At 36.9% G+C, this 18,188-nt stretch overlaps 1 protein-coding gene and 1 pseudogene across 1 annotated transcript; one reads left to right on the top strand and one right to left on the bottom strand.

Moving 5' to 3' along the window:
• Positions 1–724: 724 nt before the first annotated feature.
• Positions 725–6,004, bottom strand: LOC146930296 (uncharacterized; annotated as a pseudogene).
• A 6,092-nt stretch (positions 6,005–12,096) lies between these two features.
• On the top strand, positions 12,097–17,660 carry LOC146930295 (uncharacterized). The gene is made up of 4 exons (XM_085707525.1): positions 12,097–13,408; positions 13,491–13,514; positions 13,697–14,280; positions 14,331–17,660. The coding sequence occupies exons 1-4, from the start codon at positions 12,097–12,099 to the stop codon at positions 17,658–17,660; spliced, it is 5,250 nt and encodes a 1,749-aa protein (XP_085563651.1).
• The last annotated feature ends 528 nt before the right edge of the window (positions 17,661–18,188 follow it).

The following is an 18,188-nucleotide window of genomic DNA, read 5'->3' as shown; positions in this document are numbered from 1 at the left end:
TCTCTAATGAAATGATGCTTAATTTCAATATGCTTAGACCTAGAATGCTGAATAGGATTTTTGGACAGATTAATTGCACTTGTATTATCACAAAAAATAGGAACATTTGTGTACCTTAATGAGTAATCTTCCAACTGATTTCTTACCCATAACATTTGAGAGCAACAACTAGCTGCAGATACATACTCAGCTTCAGTTGTGGAGAGTGCAATGGTGTTTTGCTTTCTGCAAGACCATCCAATCAAAGCTTCTCCCAAGAATTGACAGGAGCCACTTGTACTCTTCCTCTCAACTTTGTCTCCAGCATAGTCAGCATCACAATATGCTACAAGATCAAAACTAGAACCTTTTCTATACCAAAGGCCAAGATCAGTAGTACCTACTAGATATCTAAAAATCCTTTTAACTGCAGTTAAATGAGATTCTTTTGCACATGTTTGAAATCTAGCACATAATCCTACTGCAAACACTATGTCAGGTCTGCTAGCAGTCAAATATAATAATGAACCTATCATGCCTCTATATTCTTTTTCAGAAATAGATTTTCCACTCTCATCCTTATCTAAACTTGAAGATGGATGCATAGGGGTGACCATGATTTTTGCCTCATTCATTTTATATTTTTTAAGAATGTCTTTGACATACTTTTCTTGACTAATGAAAATTCCATTTGGATGTTGTTTGATTTGTAAACCAAGGAAGAAACCAAGTTCACCCATCATGCTCATTTCAAATTCACTTTGCATAAGGTTGGAAAATTCTTCACACATTTTTCTTTGGTAGCACCAAAAATAATATCATCCACATAAACTTGAACAATTAGTAAATCAGAGTTATGTGTTTTTCTAAAAAGTGTGGTATCAATTTTTCCTCTAGAAAAACCATTTTCAATCAAAAATGTGCTAAGTCTGTCATACCAAGCTCTAGGAGCTTGTTTAAGACCATAGAGTGCTTTAGTGAGTTTGAAAACATGATTTGGTTTTTCTTCATTTATGAAGCCAGGAGGTTGGCTTACATAAACTTCCTCATTTAAAAATGGGTAAATACAGACTTTGGTCCCTTAACTTATTTTTGCGTTTCATTTTGGTCCCTTAATTTTAAATTGTCTCAATTTGGTCCCTTAAGTATCTCTCCGTTTACCAAAGTGGTCCCTTCCATTAGTTTTCCGTTATGTTTAATAAAAAAAGTTAAAACTGGTACACGTGTCATTTTTTCATTTCCTTCATCTTCTCCATACAACCATACAAAGTTAGAACTTTTTTTTTTATTTCCTTCATCTTCTCCATACAAATTTCTTCTTAAAAAAGAAACATGATTCATGGAAAGAAGAAAGAATCGTGGAGAAAGAAAAGGAAAGAAATAGAAAAGGAAAAGAAAAAAGAAAAAAAATTGTGATTCATGGAAAGAAGAAACAATCACTGAGAAATAAATAATCATGGAAAAATTCAGAAACCCATAGATTGAAAAGATAAAAGAAAACAAGATGAATCATGGAAAGAAAATCAGTTTGCTATTGTTGTTGTGCTGCAATAACCTAGCCTCAAAATCCAATTCAATCCTTCTTGAATTTTCAATCTTTTTGTTCTTCTTTTTGAATCGATTCGATGTGAAAATTAAAACCAATAAGAGAATTGGTTTCAAGATTTCAAGCAAGGGATGAAAACAAAAATCGAACAGGGTCAAAGAAGCTTGGAGAATCGCTCCTCTTGCGACACCGACATCGACGTCGTAAAGAAGCTTGGAGAATCGTTGCTTTCTGATCTGTTATGGGGTGTTTGTTTTTTATACTTTCGATGGTGAATGTTATTGAGATAAGATTGTGGATGTTGTCTTGTGGGAGTAAATCTGCAGCTCATGCTGTTGCTGTTATGGCTATTCTTGTTTCTTCTGTTGTTGTGGTTTATATTTCAACTGCTATTTATGCCTTTACACACTAGATTTGGAATTGAAATCATGTTTGATTGTTATGTTTTTTGATATATGAAATTGATTGAATTGGATTTAGGAAAGAAGAAATTTTGGGTGTTTTTTTAAGAAGAAATTCACGTGCCATTAGAAATTTGTAGGGAGAAGATGAAGGAAATAACAAAAAAAAAATTAAGTTCTCAACAAATGAAAAAATGACACGTGTACCACATTTAACTTTTTTTATTAAACATAACGGAAAACTAACGGAAGGGCCACTTTGATAAACGGAGAGATACTTAAGGGACTAAATTGAGACAGTTTAAAATTAAGGGACCAAAATGAAACGCAAAAATAAGTTAAGGGACCAAAGTCTGTATTTACCCTTTAAAAATCCATTTAAAAATGCACTTTTAACATCCATTTGAAAAAGTTTAATGCTTTTATGTGCAGCATATGCAAGAAGAATTCTGATGGCTTCTAACCTTGCCACTGGTGCAAAGGTCTCATCATAGTCAATACCTTCTTGTTGGTTGTAACCTTGAGCAACTAACCTTGCTTTGTTTCTGACAACCTTACCATTTTCATCAAGCTTGTTTCTGAAAACCCATCTTGTTCCAATGATGGTTTTCTCTTGATTATTTGGAACTAGGTTCCAAACTTTGTTTCTTTCAAACTGAGAAAGTTCTTCCTTCATGACCTCAATCCAAGAGTCATCAATAATAGCTTCATTGATTGACTTGGGTTCCATTTGAGAGATCATTGCCATGTTGGCATCTTGAAAGGACAATCTGGTTCTTACACCATCAGTTGTGCTTCCAATGATTTGATCTACATGATGATCTCCTACCATTCTCCAACTTCTGGGTGGACTTTGGAAGGTTTGATCTTGAACATTCTGATCATCTTCTTTCTCTGCTGAAGTTTCAGTGTTCTGACTGGGAACATTCTGAAGTGCTGGCACTTCTGTGTCTTCACTTTCTTTTGGTTGAGAATGTTCATCATATTCATCAAATATGACATGCATACTAATTTCAACTGTCTGGGTTTTTAGATTGTACACTCTATAACCTTTAGAAGTTGTAGAGTATCCTAAAAAGATAGCTTTATCTGATTTAGGATCAAACTTACCCAATTTTTCTTTGTTGTTCAGAATGTAGCAATAGCAGCCAAATATGTGAAAATAAGATATGCTAGGTTTAATGTTTTTCCAGAGTTCATATGGGGTTTTATTAAGAACCTTTCTTATTGCAACTCTGTTCAAAATGTAGCAAGATGTGTTAATGGCTTCTGCCCAAAAATAATTTTCAACATTAGATTCATTTAACATTGTTCTAGCCATTTCTTGCAAAGTCCTATTTTTCCTTTCAACAACTCCATTTTGTTGTGGAGTTCTTGCACAAGAAAAATTATGTTTAATACCATTTTCATCAAAGAATGTTTTGAAGGATGCATTTTCAAATTCTCCTCCATGATCACTCCTAACTGTAATGATATTAGAACCTTTTTCATTTTGAACTCTTTTACAAAAGTTTTGAAATGCTTCAAAAGATTCATCTTTGTGTTTTAAAAACAGAACCCATGTAAATCTGGAAAAATCATCAACAATAACAAAACCATATATTTTGCCTGTTAGACTTGCAGTTTGAACTGGACCAAAGAGATCAATGTGAAGAAGCTCTAAAGGTTTCTGAGTTGAGATAAGCTCAATGGTTTTAAAACTGCTTTTTACTTGTTTACCTTTAACACAAGCTTCACAGATCTTGTTCTTTTCAAAGCTAATCTTAGGCAATCCTCTAACCAGATCAAGTTGAGAAAGTTTAGCAATGGTTTTCATGCTTATATGACCAGCCCTTTTGTGCCAGATCCATTTGTCTTTTTCAAGAGACATGAAATAGGATTCAGCAGGCATATCATTTAGTTCTAAAACATACAAATTTTTTCTTCTTGATCCAGAGAAAAACAGTTTGTTAGAGGAGGTTTGTCTTATTTCACATATGTTAGGTTTAAAAATCACTTCAAATCCACTATCACACAATTGACTTATGCTAAGTAGATTGTGTTTTAAACCTTCTACATACTGAACATTTTCTATTTTAGCAGAGTTAGGCTTACCTATAGTACATTTACCTCTGATCTTACCTTTGTCATTATTTCCAAATGTTACCAGTCCTCCATCCTTCTTTTCAAAGGTCAGAAAACAGTTCCTGTCACCTGTCATGTGTCTAGAACAACCACTATCCAAGTACCATGGCTTTGTTCTAGCACCCTGAGGCAGGACCTACATTTGACAAGATAAAAACTTTAGGTACCCATGTAATGTTGGGTCCTTGAGGGTTAGTTCTTCTAAGAGATCTTTCCTTATTGCAACATTCTGTCTTGTAAGATCAGATTTGTTACAGTAGGAACATATCTTCTTAGCCTTCTCAACCTTTTGTGAACTTTCTGATCTATTGAGATGAGAACGTTCTGAACTAAGATTAATCTTATTTTTTCTGATAAATCTTTTCTTAGCATGACATACTGATTCATTATGTCCTAGCTTATCACAATAAGAACATTTCATTTTAATCTCAGTTTTCTTAGGTACAAAACTTTCAATGATTTTGCTAGGATTTTTAAAACCTAAGCCAGATTTTTCAGCAGTACTACTTTGAGATCCCAAAATGTTTTGAAATGTTTCTGTAGATTTTATAAAGCCTGTAAGATCATTTTTTAACCTTTCAACTTCCTTTTTCAAAAGTTTATTTTCCTTTTGCATTTCAGAAGGTATGGATAAAATGCCCTTTTGCTTTTTGTTTAATTCTTTTTGTTTTTCTGACATTTCAAAATGGGAATTTTGCAAAACTTGTATGGTTTTTCTAGATTCATCATACTTGTTTTGAAGTGTTTCTTTTTCTGCCTTTATCTCAGAAAGTTCTTTGATTAAAGAATGACATCTATTAGTTAAGAAGTTTGAATCATATAAAAGACTATCTATTTTACTTTCAAGATCTTTGTAAAAAGAATCAGTTTTATAGATAATTACCTCTTCTTCATCATCTGACCGAGCCATCAATCCCATGTTGGCTTCTTCATCTTCTTGAGGTTCTGATTCTTCCAAGTCATCCCAAGTAATCATTGCCTTCTTCTTGAAGGGAGGTTTCCTTTGCACTTTCTTGATGTCAGGACATTCACTCTTATAGTGTCCAGTTTTGTTGCAGCCATAACAAGTGACTTGGCTTTTGTCAGCTTCAGTTCTGGTGCTGTTGTTGGTGTTTGGAAACTTCTTTCTGATCTGATTTCTTCTTAACATCATTCTTTGAATTCTTTTGGAGATTAGAGCAAGTTCATCTTCAGCTTCTTCTTCATGAACTTCTTCTAATTCTTGTGGTTCTTGCACATCATCATCAGCTACTAATGGAGTTTGCTGAGATGCTTTCAAGGCAAGTGTCTTTACCTTCTTTACTGGTTTGTCTCCTTGAAGTACAACTTCATGAGCCCTCAGTGAACCAATGAGATCTTCTAGATTCATGGTTTTTAAATCCTTGGCCTGAGTGATTGCAGTGACCATAGGTCTCCACACACTAGGAAGACATCTTAGGATTTTTCTGATCCTATCATGAGTGGAATATGCCTTTCCAAGAGATCTCATTTCACTTACTATTGTAGTAAATCTAGCATACATCTCATCAATGGTTTCATTTTCACTCATTTCAAAGACTTCAAACTTTCTGACCCCAATGTCAATTCTAGTTTCTTTGACATGAGATGTACCTTCATGATGTATTCTCAGAGTATCCCATACCTCTTTAGCATTCTTACATTCATCAACTCTTTCACTTTCTTCCATGGTTAGTGCACATGATAAAAAGAGTCTAGCTTTAGAGTTTAACAATACCTGAGCCTTTTCATCTGTTGACCATGAACTCTTTTCTTTGACAGCTCCTTCTTTGGTTGTTGGAACAAAGTCTCCATCTGTGATGACTTGCCACATATCATTGTCTTGAGATCTGAGAAAGAGCTTCATCTTGCCTTTCCAGAAGTAGTAGTTTGAGCCATCAAAAAGAGGTGGTCTGTTTGATGATCCTCCTTCAGCTATGTATTTGACTTTAGACATACTTCCTGAATCTTTTCTCTAACACTTGTTTAAGTGTTCAAACCCTTAGAACCAGGCTCTGGTGCCAATTGAAGTAGATAAAATAGTCACAAGAAAGGGGGGGGGGGGGGGGGGTTTGAATTGTGACCCTTTAAAAATAACCTGTAACTTAAAAATAATTCTCAAGAAAATTCTTGGAATAGTTAAGTTAACTTTCTGAACTCAGAACGTTCTGAAGTTCATACACAGAAACTGATTAATGAAGTAAATGTGTTGGTGTGTGTTGTGTATACTGAAATTAAAGAGTATAAGGAAGAAGGAAAGAACACACAGAGATTTATAGAGGTTCACCCAATGTGGGCTAGTCCTCTCCTCACAATCTTGTGAGAGTTTTTCACTATGATACTTGAGATAACTTCTCAACTCCTGCACCTTGCAAAACTGTGTTCACCTGAACACTTACAACCTGTATTCTCTAAGCCTCAGCAGGCTTGCACCTTTTTGCTAAGTTAACCACTTAGACTTTTACAATTCTTGCTCAAGTTAACACTTTATAACCCCTAAAGCTAGATGAGACTTTGTTACAATTTGTGTGAGAGTTTGTTTGTGAATCAGACAAACAGAAGAAGAGAGGAAGGAAGAAGTTATCTGTGACTAAGATAACAAAGAGGGAGAAAGAAAATTGATGTACACTATAAAGAAGGTAAGAAGAAAGCCTTCAATGATGATCAATTGTATTGCAAGAGCTTCAAACAAATTAAGTTGTTTTCTTGTATGCTTTGCAATGGTGCAAGTAATGCTGAGCCTTTGATCTCTATTTATAGAGTTTTTGGGCTCATATAGCCGTTGTAAGGTGACCAATGGTGTTATGTCACGTGTCCTGGGCCCCACAAGCTTTTACTTGAAAATCTGGGTGAACATTCTGACCATCAGAATGTTGTTGAGTTCCCAGGATGAACATCAGAATGTTGTTGTGTTCTTCATTAGAATGTTGGAAATTCATGATGTTCTTCATCTGGGTTCATCATGGATGAATGTTGGATGAATTTCTGGGCTTGCCCAGCACGTGATGTGAGATTTGTTTGAGTTTTATCCTCCAAAAAGTAGCCTTTCCATAAGCATTCAGTTTTGCTGGAAAAGGTGGGATAAAGTACACCAAATCTGTCTTGGACTTTGTGCAGGAGAGAGAGAGCAGTGGATCTGCAACTTCAGGCCCATGCTTCAAAGAAATCTGCTTGTTTACAGCTCAGAGGTCAGGTTATCTCTGATGCAAGATCTCTTTTGCTTTGCTTGCTAATTTTTCACCAACTACACTGTTCATTGGTAGAAGCATGCGCAGACATGAACATTCTGACCATCAGAATGTTCCATTTGTGCTTACTTTAGGATGATTTGTAAGACTAGCTTTTAATGTAATCAATCCTAATAGTAAGGACACTACTGAAGTGCAGTGAATGCAACATCTAGGATTAAATTCACATTGGAATATTCCTAGTACTTTAATGTTCATAGTCTTGGATGAACATTAAAGATCCTTTACACATGATTCCTTGTTCATGCCTTTATTTGTTGATAGACCCATGCAAATGTACTTTTCTGGACCTTTCATTTATGTCAAATGTACTAGCAGGTTCTTCATGTTCTTGATGATCCTGTGTTTGCTTATGAACACTTTCTGGGTTTCCATCAGAACGTTCAGCTTTCTGAACTTCAGCTTCTGAACTTCAGCTTCAGCTTCTGAACTCTTATCAGAACGTTCTGATCAACTCACTGATCAACATTCTGAACAACCTTCTGAACTAACTTTCTGAACTCAGAGTTAGTTCATGATTTCAAATGTCCTTTGATTTGGTATGTTTTAAACATGTTCATGTCTTAGTAAAAACACTCAAGAGCACAAGTTAAATACCAAGGAATTAATCAAAGTCCATTTAATCCTTTAATCATTAAAGTTTATTATCTTTAAAATTAATTAGGGATTTTGCCTCAACAATAATTCTGCGTGACTTAACTCAAGCTGCGTGAGTTAACTCACGCAGTTTTTCATTACAATTTTCCTTCTTTTCTTCTTCTCTCTTCTTTCTTTACGCAGCATGAGCAATTTTCTAATGTTAATTTTGTAGCGTTTTTCTACTTTTTCTCTTGTGGATAAGCTTCACAAGATGTGACACACACCAATTAAGAAGATGATGATGCACATTTTTCCACGTTGTAACTATCAAAATCTTAGTTGCTTTTCACTCTCTTTCTCAATTAAGACAATGCATATATTACAAATTGTAATTTTTATTTGTATCTTACTTATAATTATTAATAATGTATTTAAAATGTTAACCATAAACCAGACTCGAAGTTTACAAATAAAATTTACACAAAATTTTTGTTAGTTATTGTTCTTCAAAAAGAAATTTTTTTGTTAGTTATAAAAAACAGTAATTTTGTGAAGATGGTATAAGGTCGAAGCATCGGAGATTGTCGAACAGTTGAATTGAGAGGGAAAATTGTGTGGAGGAGTGATTTCATACGATTGAACTGAATTGAGTGCAAGGATTTTGGTTGTTCTTAATTGTGAAAACAACTCACGCAGAGAAGAAGAAGAAGAAGAAGAGAAGGAAAATGGCAGTGAAAAACGTGAGTTAACTCACGCAACGTGACTTAACCCACACAGGGGTATTTTCTTCTTTCCGGTTGGAAGCGTGCAATTTCTGTTGGGTAAAGAGCAGAATTCCAAATATTAATAATAAGCTCATTGGATAAGAAAGTTAAGGCCCACATTTGTACAAAAAATAATGTTATATTAAAAAAAATAGATGGATCCACGACTGCTGAAACTCCATGGTGAACTACTAAAAGGACAAGCAAAGCTCAACTGCACGATATCGTCAGACCTCCGTATTGAGTCATAGGAAAACTGATCGGAGCACCGCCTCACACCGCCATGTGGTCGTCGGAGCTTTGCCACGGTCAATGCCAGCGGTGGTCGTTGACCACCAACTACCACCCTTTCACATTTTCTATTATTTAATTAATAATATTAACTATTTCTGATTCATTAAATTAATTGGGCTTCTATGAAAAAACATTGGGCTAAATAATTCACAATTGGGCTTGTTACATAAAATCTATTGACTTTATTGTTCCCACCCTACCCATTTCTCGCGCGCTTATTTCTTTCTTTCCAAAATGTCCATGCTATTTTCGGATTCCAAAATCTGACATGAGTTTTCACTAGTTCGGATTCTATAATCCGAAATATGCTTATATATGAGCAGCAATCAACATCTTTCTCATTTCAACAGTTTTGAAGTTTGCTTTTAAAAACAACTAAAAAAACGATAAAAACATGTCAAATAAAATCAAAAAATTATAAAAATACCACACAAAAAATCTAAAAAACAAATAAAACTAATGCAATTTATTTTTGGATTTTTCTGAAAATATGAAAAAAAAATTAAAAAAAAAGGTCTAAACGATAGAATTTTGGATTTTGGGGGGTGAAGTCCCGTAAGAAGTCCCTTATAGAGGGAGTCTTGATCCTTGATTTTTTTTCTTCTGATTTTATGACCATGTTTCGGAGCAATCTAATCAAATAGCCTGAATATCCTTTTTTTCCACTGGAAACAACTAACAATGACCTAAAACATAATGATGAGTGTTAGGAAAATTAATATGGTCCTTAAAATGACTATCCATGTTACAAACATGTTCAGAATTTGTGCTAATATAGTTTAGATTATATAATCTGTACTGTTTTTCCATTGAATAAGAGTGATTAGGGGGTGTTCGGATTCTATAATCCGAAAAAGAAAAAAGAAAAAAAAGGAAGGAACATGCCCTATTTTTTGGGGTTTTCGGATTATAAAATCCGAATTAGTGAAAAATTCATTTTTGCATCCCAAAACAAGGAAAGAACTCAGTTCGGATTATAAAATCCGAAAATTTCATGGGCATTTTCGTAATAAAAATAGGATGCGGAGAAGGTGATAGAGTGGAAAAAATATTAGTCAAATCTCTTTAGACTAAATTCATGAACAAGGACGTTTATCTAATAAAATCTAATGATGGATGGATCAAATAAATTTTATTCTTAATGAATTGGATTGGATGAATTTTTTTTTTTCAAAAAAATATTAGTGAATTTTAACATACTAATCAATTATTTTAATCAATCTATTACAATCAAAATCCATATTCATTCAATCCACACATTTTACATCACTACTTCTTTTTCTTTAAGTTGGAATTCAATAATGTGATCCCAATACACGTGAGATGTGCCTTCTGCAAACACACACACACACACACACACACACACACACACACACATATATATATATATATATAGAGTTAGGATCCGTTGACATCAGGTGTAAGTCTAAAGACTTACACCAAATCTTAACAATTAAATTTATTTGATCTTATGGTTTAAAGAATATCAACAAAAGAAACAATAAGAATACATCACACTGGATCACAAAATTAAATTGATCGTAAGATCTTCTTCTTCCCTGGTTAACTTTTCCCATCACACCAATCTGCCATTGACAAGAAAACAATTAAGCTCTAAAACATTGGATCCTTTGCATACTACATATTTTCACGGCAAAATCAAGAACTCTTAGAAAAAAATGCATCGATTGTTTCCCTTTTCTTAGAATTAGTATTTATAGAGAGATTGGCCCAATTTTATTTCAATTAAAAAATTGAACGGTGGTTAAATCTTTCATTGGGAGTTTTTATTGTCACCTTGCACTTGTGAACGGAACAATTGGAATTGTGAAAATCAATCCTTTCTTAGAAAAGGAAAACGTTGAAACAAACCAGAGAATTAGGTCACATGAGTTTCAAGTGTGAAATCACGTGTAGCTTAATTAGTAGAATGATATTCAATCAAAGAACATGATGTTTATAGATGTGAATCGATGATTGGGCAGGAATAAACTGATACAGTGATTCAAGCTAGTTATGCAATGGTAGTGTTTATGTTTAACGTGATGCAAGTCTTTTTGGTGATCCAGTGTGATGTGTTCTTATTGTTTCCTTTGTTGAGATGTTTTTAACCGTATGATCAAATAAATTTAATGGTTAAGATTTGGTGTAAGCCTTTTGACTTACACCTGGTGTCAACGGATCCTGACTCATATATATATATATATATATATATATATATATATATATATTATGAGGTTATGTAAGTCATGGTATTAATTAATAAGTATTGATAATGTTTGATCATCTTCAATTAACACATCTATGTCCTTCATTTCAATTCAAAAGATTCTTATTTCATCATTAGAATACAAAAAATGAATCATTTATTATATTGACGACTTGAACCACCATTTTATTAATTAAATTGAAAAACATAATCACTTTTGTGTACCTAATTAGAATAGGACAAAATTAAAACAATTTCAGATTGACATTTGGAAGAGAAAGGTTTTAACAAACCTCATCCAAGCCAAAGGATATCCTGTATTGGGTGTAACGGCACAATCAAACTTGTCGGGTTGTAGCTTATGATTTGTGTGAGTACAAAGGGCCATTATCACTGTGAAATGACATGAAATTTGTAAAGATTTTTGAATCTGATATCACTGCATGTTGATAATTTGCATGAAGCTTTCAATGGATGGATGTTATCCATCCCCATAGCATGTTAGCAGACTACCATTCATTTTGCACTGTCATAAATTTAGCACATGAATAAATTGTGTAGTACTAAATTCCAATACATCTTTTTTTTGTTGAAAGAAACCAATACTAATCAATTATCTCCTTGAATTGTAACAAAAAAAATAAAAATATTATCTCCTGAATCATGTCGCAATGTAGTCCCGAAATCTCAAATAATAATAATAATAATAATAATAATAATAATAATAATAACAACAACAACAACAAGAAAACAATTACTGGTGATCGAATAGAAAAAAAACCTAGTTTTCTCTCCCAGGGTTAGTTTCTTCCTCCGATCTCCCCTGAGCCGCCGCTTTGCTTAACTTCGTGCTTATCCTTCTTGGCTCCGACTCTATCCCTTGTGAGTGATTTCAGCTTCATCTGGTATACTCCAACCTAGATGCTTCTGTTCAATACTATATATATCGTGTTCTATGGCTAATCCCAAAATCACAGCTAACCCTAATTACCTTCTTCATCACAAATTCATCCTATTTCTTCCCGAATTTCTCACCCTCACCGAAATTATGTCTGCTTCCGACCTCAATCTTGAAGGGCTTACCTTGACTGATGAGGGGTTAACCCTTGACCTTGACCCAGTCTCTGCGGAAACACAAATCCTTGATCACTGTCTTGTTGGTCGTGTCCTCACTGATAAGCAGATTCGCTTTGCCTATTTCAAAGAACGCCTGGGCAATTTCTGGCGGCCTGGAAAGCGTGTATCAATCACACAATCGGACGAGAATCGTTTTCTGTTCCAGTTCTATCACCGTCTTGATGCTGCGAAGGTCCTTGATGAGGGCCCTTGGTTGTACGACAATTACAATCTGGTAGTTGACCGTATTGCTCCCGGGGTGGTGCCGGCAAGTGTGAATTTGAACCACCTTGATATTTGGGTTCAGGTACACCAGTTGCCTTTTGGTATGGTTGAACAGAGAGTGGCGAATGGAATTGGGAGGTTCCTTGGAGAGTTGAAGGAATATGACAAAAGGAACAATCTGCACAGTTCATATATGCGGTTGAAGGTCAGAATTGATGTTACCCAACCATTGAAAATGGAGTGGCAGGTGCGAATCAAAGATGGTAGCTTTGCAACAATCAAATTTAAGTATGAGAAACTTGGTATATTTTGTTACTTGTGTGGTCTGCTTGGTCACACAGATAAGAGCTGCCCTCGGTTATTTGAAATGGAGGAGGACGATGGTGTTAGGGGTTGGGGTGAATCTTTGAAGCCTCTTGTTCGACGTATGGGTACTGCCGCTACAAATGTCTGGTTGCAGGATCCGATACCGAATCGAAGCTCTCATGTTGCACATAGTACTGGAGTAGGCTCTACTTCTGCGCAGAGTGGTAATTTGGCTGCTGGTTCCTCTGTTATGGTGTCTTTGAAGGGTCGTATGTCTGTAGTGCATCAGGAAATTGATGCTATCAAAACTCAGTTGCTGGTTGCTAATGCTTCTTTGGGTGAGTCTTCTCGCATTACTTCACCTTCTCTGCTACCTCTTAATGAAGCACCCCTGTCTCAAATTGTTCTTGGCCTGCCGGCGGTGAGTGGTAATGCTGATGTTAGTTCTCGTGTTCCTGCTGCTGAAAGCATTGAGGATGGCATACACGGTACTGAATTGAAGAAGCGCAAGAGGGCTCTCACTGGAGTGGCTGGACTAGAGCATTCACCTACTGGAGGAACACAAGCTGCACCCGAGTTTGAGTCTGTAGCTGATGGGGTCATGGGGAACACTCTTGTAGGCAATATTGTTAGTGATGGGGGGGGATGTTGTAATGACTGTTAACAATAATCCACTGTATGATGAAACTGATGTAACGGCAGGTCCTGCTAGTCAGGCCTGCCGAGGTAAATGAGTCTGTTAAGTTGGAACTGTCGGGGTTTAGGTAGCCCGAGCGCAGTTCCTGATCTGAAATACCTTGTATGTCGGTTTAATCCGGCTCTCCTCTTCCTAAGTGAGACCTTAGTTCACAAGAATAAAGTAGAGGATTTGCGTTATGTTCTTGGCTTTGATTTTTGTTTTTCTGTAGATAGTATTGGTAGAAGTGGTGGCCTTGCTATTTATTGGCGTGCTAATTTTAATTGTCAAATTGTTAACTACTCCCAAAATCATATTACTGTTTCGGTGTCTGATGCTGTTCATGGTAATTGGAGTCTCACCTGCTACTACGGGTACCCCGAGGGGGGACGTAGGCGTGCGGCGTGGGATTTTCTTCGTCATTTAGCTAGACAAATTACTGGTCCTTGGTGTATCTTCGGAGATTTTAATGACATAATGGATTCTAGTGAGAAACGGGGTAGAAATTGTAGGTCGAATTGGCTTATCAATGGTTTTCGGCAATCAGTAATTGACTCTGGCCTCTCTGATGTGCCTGTTGAGGGATATCCATACACTTGGTTCAAGAGCCTGGGTACTCCTCGGGCTGTTGAGGAAAGATTAGACCGTGCACTTGCTAACAACGCCTGGTTTTCTTTATTTCCTGCAGCAACTCTTGAAAATTTAATTGCCCTGCTTCGGATCATTATCCCATCTTACTGGAATGTAATCCTGTTGTACGTCCTTCGACGTATCGGCGTAATTTCCGCTTCGAAAATGCCTGGAAAGTGGAACCTGGTTTTGATGATATGGTTTGCACTAGTTGGAACATGTATACTGGTGATTAGGTTCTCCCAAGGCTAACTAGATGTGCAGAAGACATGCATGTCTGGAGCAGAGATAACTGCAATAAGTTGAAGCATGATATTGAGGACTGTAGCCGGCGGTTGATTTCTGTCCGCAATCGATATTCTGGAGAAGCTCAGACCCAGATGGCTCACCTTCGTAAGCGTATGACAAGACTACTCACTCAATATGATATGTATTGGCGGCAACGAGCTAAGGCGCATTGGTATAAAGATGGTGATCGCAATACAAAATTCTTCCACGCTTCTGCTACGGCAAGGAAAAAGGTGAATAAAATCTCCTCTCTTGAAGATGGGAATGGCAATAATATCTCAGATAATCAAGGTATGAGTTCTATAGCTAAACAATATTTCTTAGAGTTATTTCAGCAACAACATAGTGTCACTGCCCCGGTCACTGATGTTATTCGCCGGTCTGTCTCCTCTGAGGATAATTTGTTACTCACGGCCCCATTTACGAAGGAAGAATTTCGTGCTGCCATGTTCTCGATGCACCCTGACAAATGTCCTGGACCTGACGGTTATAACCCGGGATTTTATCAGCACTTTTGGCAATTATGCAGTGACGATATTTTCAAGGAGTGTTATGCCTGGTTGGAAAACGGTCAGTTCCCTGCTGATCTTAATATGACTAATATAGCGCTTATTCCTAAAGGCACGGTTCAGACCACAATGAAAGACTGGCGCCCTATAGCACTGTGTAATGTGTTGTATAAATTAACCTCCAAAGTGCTTGCCAATCGATTACAACATGTCCTTCCAAAGTGCATCTCTGACAATCAATCTGCTTTTGTTCCTGACCGATCTATTCACGACAATGCCATGGTTGCCATTGAAGTACTTCATTATATGAAAACTAAAGTTAGAGGGACGGTGGGTAGTGTGGCACTAAAATTAGACATTAGTAAGGCGTACGATCGAATGGACTGGAACTATATGAGGGAAGTCTTGACAAAGATGGGTTTTAGTGAACGGTGGATACACTGGATGTCTATGTGTGTAGAGTCTGTCGATTACTCTGTTATAGTTAATAATGATGTTGTGGGACCGATCATCCCGGGCAGAGGCCTCCGACAAGGCGACCCTTTATCGCCCTATTTGTTTATTTTATGTGCTGAAGGCTTGCCATCTCTCATACGAGACGCGGAAGAGCGCAATACAATAATTGGTGTTTCTATATGTCGAGGTGAACCTTCTGTTTCACATTTGTTGTTCGCCGATGATTGCTTCCTTTTCTTTCAGGCAGATGAAGCTCAGGCACAAGTTCTGAAGAATATCCTAGTAACTTATGAGGCAGCGTCTGGTCAAGCTATCAGTCTACCTAAGTCAGAAATGTATTGCAGTCGAAATGTTCCTGCTGTGTTGAAAGATTCAATTACGCACATTCTTGGAGTTCACGCCGGCCTGGGCACAGGTAAATACCTGGGGTTACCATCAATGATAGGACGTGATAGGGCTTCAACATTCTCATATATCAAAGATCGAGTGTGGCAGCGTATCAGTTCATGGAGTAGTAAGTGCTTATCAAAAGTGGGTCGTGAAGTCATGATCAAATCTGTTTTACAAGCGATTCCGTCATATGTCATGAGCATTTTCTTGTTACCTTCGTCGCTTATCACAACCATCGAGCGGATGATGAATTCCTTTTGGTGGGGCCACGGTGGTGCGACTAATAGGGGCATTCATTGGCTGTCATGGGAGAAATTATCAATGCATAAGGTACATGGTGGTATGGGTTTTAAAGATTTGTCGGTGTTCAATTTGGCTATGCTTGGTAAGCAAGGGTGGAGATTCCAAACAGACCCTGACTCGCTGGTTGCTCGCATCTTTAAGGCTCATTATTTTCCAACTCGGAGTTATCTTATTGCTCGCTTGGGACATAATCCGAGTTATGTTTGGTGTAGTATTCTTCAAGCTCGCTTTATTGTACGTGGAGGTGCCAGATGGCGAATAGGTACAGGTACCAATATTCCTATATTAGATGAACCATGGCTTAAAGATGGTCGGTGTATCAGCAGCAATGTACCTGGGGCTGACTTTGTCTGCAACTTCTCTGTTGACAGTTTGATTGATAGTGAAGCCCACTGTTGGAACACTTCGCTTGTGCAGCAGGTTTTCAGTGAAGACATTGCATCTGATATCCTGAATACACCGTTAATCATGCAGGTGGAAAGTGATAGGCTGATTTGGAAGGCAGAACGAAATGGTATTTACTCGGTGAAAAGCGCTTATCGTCTTTGTGTGGAGGATCTTGTAGACACTACGCATCTACGTCGGCCGGGCTTTTGGACAGGTATATGGAAATTGAAGGTTCCCCCAAAGGTTAAGAACTTAATTTGGCGCATTTGTCGTGGTGTTTTGCCAACTAGAATTCGGCTGCAAGATAAAGGGGTTCAATGCCCGACCCATTGTGTTAGTTGCGAGCACCCAGACGAAGATCTCGAACATGTTTTCTTTCTGTGTCCTTTCGTTGTTCAGGTCTGGAATCAAGCTGGCCTTTGGCAAGCAGTGCAGCAATCGGTTCAGTCTACTAATTCAGCAGCCGAAGCTGTGTTTCTTCTTTTGCAACAGCTGCATTCAGAGGCACGTCACAGATTGGCAGCTATCATTTGGAGCCTTTGGAAGCATCGTAACAAGAAATTGTGGCAGAATGAGAATGAATTATGCGCACACGTTGTAGACCGTGCTAGACACATGTTGGATGCATGGCTGGAAGCCCGTTCTGAACCGAAACAGCAGCACAGTTCAGATCCCTCTGCTGCTGTACTGCACTATGACGCGGCTGGCCAAGAGCTGCTGCATGATCCAGGTGCTCCAGCTGTGATACGGTGGCAGAGACCTCTCCCGGGGCGCATAAAATGTAATATTGACGCGTCGTTTTCCACTGATTTTAATCGTGTCGGGATTGGATTATGTTTACGGGACGAGGATGGTGCTTATATGTTAGCAAAGACCATGAGCATTTCTCCCTTGGTTGATGTTCACGTAGGTGAAGCACTAGCACTTTTTCATGCTTTACAATGGATACGTGACATGCGGTTTGACAACGTGGATTTTGTAGTCGACTCAAAATTAACAGCAGATGCTATCTTATTGAACAGAGATGATTTTTCTGAGTTCGGCCAAATAATTGCAGCATGTCAGAATACTTTGTCCTCCTCTTTCACAAACTCTCGGGTGGAGTTTAACCGGCGACAAGCTAACGTGGTAGCGCATGCTCTTCCTCGTGAAGCCACTGATTCAGCTAGTCTCATTATTCATTTTGATATACCCACTTGTATTGCTACTCTTATTATGAATGAAATGCTATAAGCATCTTTTTGTCAAAAAAAAAAAACAAGAAAACAATTTATGGGACAAACAAGTGAAATGTTTGCATTAGAGTAATATTTATTATCAATTGACAAAACAGAAATATGTAACATAATTAATGGTATTTTGGTAAAAAAAAAAAAAAAAAACTAATGCATGCAGTTAAAAATACATTAGAGAACTCACTTGAGTTAATCTAGTGGTATTGACTTAAAATTTTGGAGTGGGTTGGTTCCAGTGGGTTAGTTTGCTTTCTTCAAAAATAAAATTTAGAAATGTCTTATAAAATGCGACAAAGAAAAAATTCAAGAGTGACCTATATTCAGAGACGAAAGTATATTTCACTAATAGATGAAGGTTATTTTAGACAAATACTAGTTATGAGAGGATAAAATGTTACTTAACTTCTACATATATGTAACTTATTTGGTGTTCCAACTTTTGAAATAGATTCTCCCGGTTGAAAATTAGAAAGTAGAAGATCGAGTTTGTAGTTGTGATATAAAAATTGAAAAAACTCTAATGAAG

The sequence above is a fragment of the Medicago sativa genome, chromosome 4 (assembly GCF_051527215.1).
Source record: "Medicago sativa cultivar Bolivia chromosome 4, Bolivia_mono, whole genome shotgun sequence".
Classification (NCBI taxonomy): Eukaryota; Viridiplantae; Streptophyta; class Magnoliopsida; order Fabales; family Fabaceae; genus Medicago; species Medicago sativa.
This window is presented reverse-complemented; position numbering and strand designations above follow the sequence as displayed.

Bases quoted from the DNA above. Each gene is read 5' to 3' on its own strand.
- LOC146930295 (XM_085707525.1), top strand. From the start codon at position 12,097: ATGGCTAATCCCAAAATCACAGCTAACCCTAATTACCTTCTTCATCAC. The intron at 13,409-13,490 runs GCAATATTGTTA...ATGTAACGGCAG, and splicing joins CATGGGGAACACTCTTGTAG to GTCCTGCTAGTCAGGCCTGC. The intron at 14,281-14,330 runs GTTTTGATGATA...ACTGGTGATTAG, and splicing joins TGCCTGGAAAGTGGAACCTG to GTTCTCCCAAGGCTAACTAG.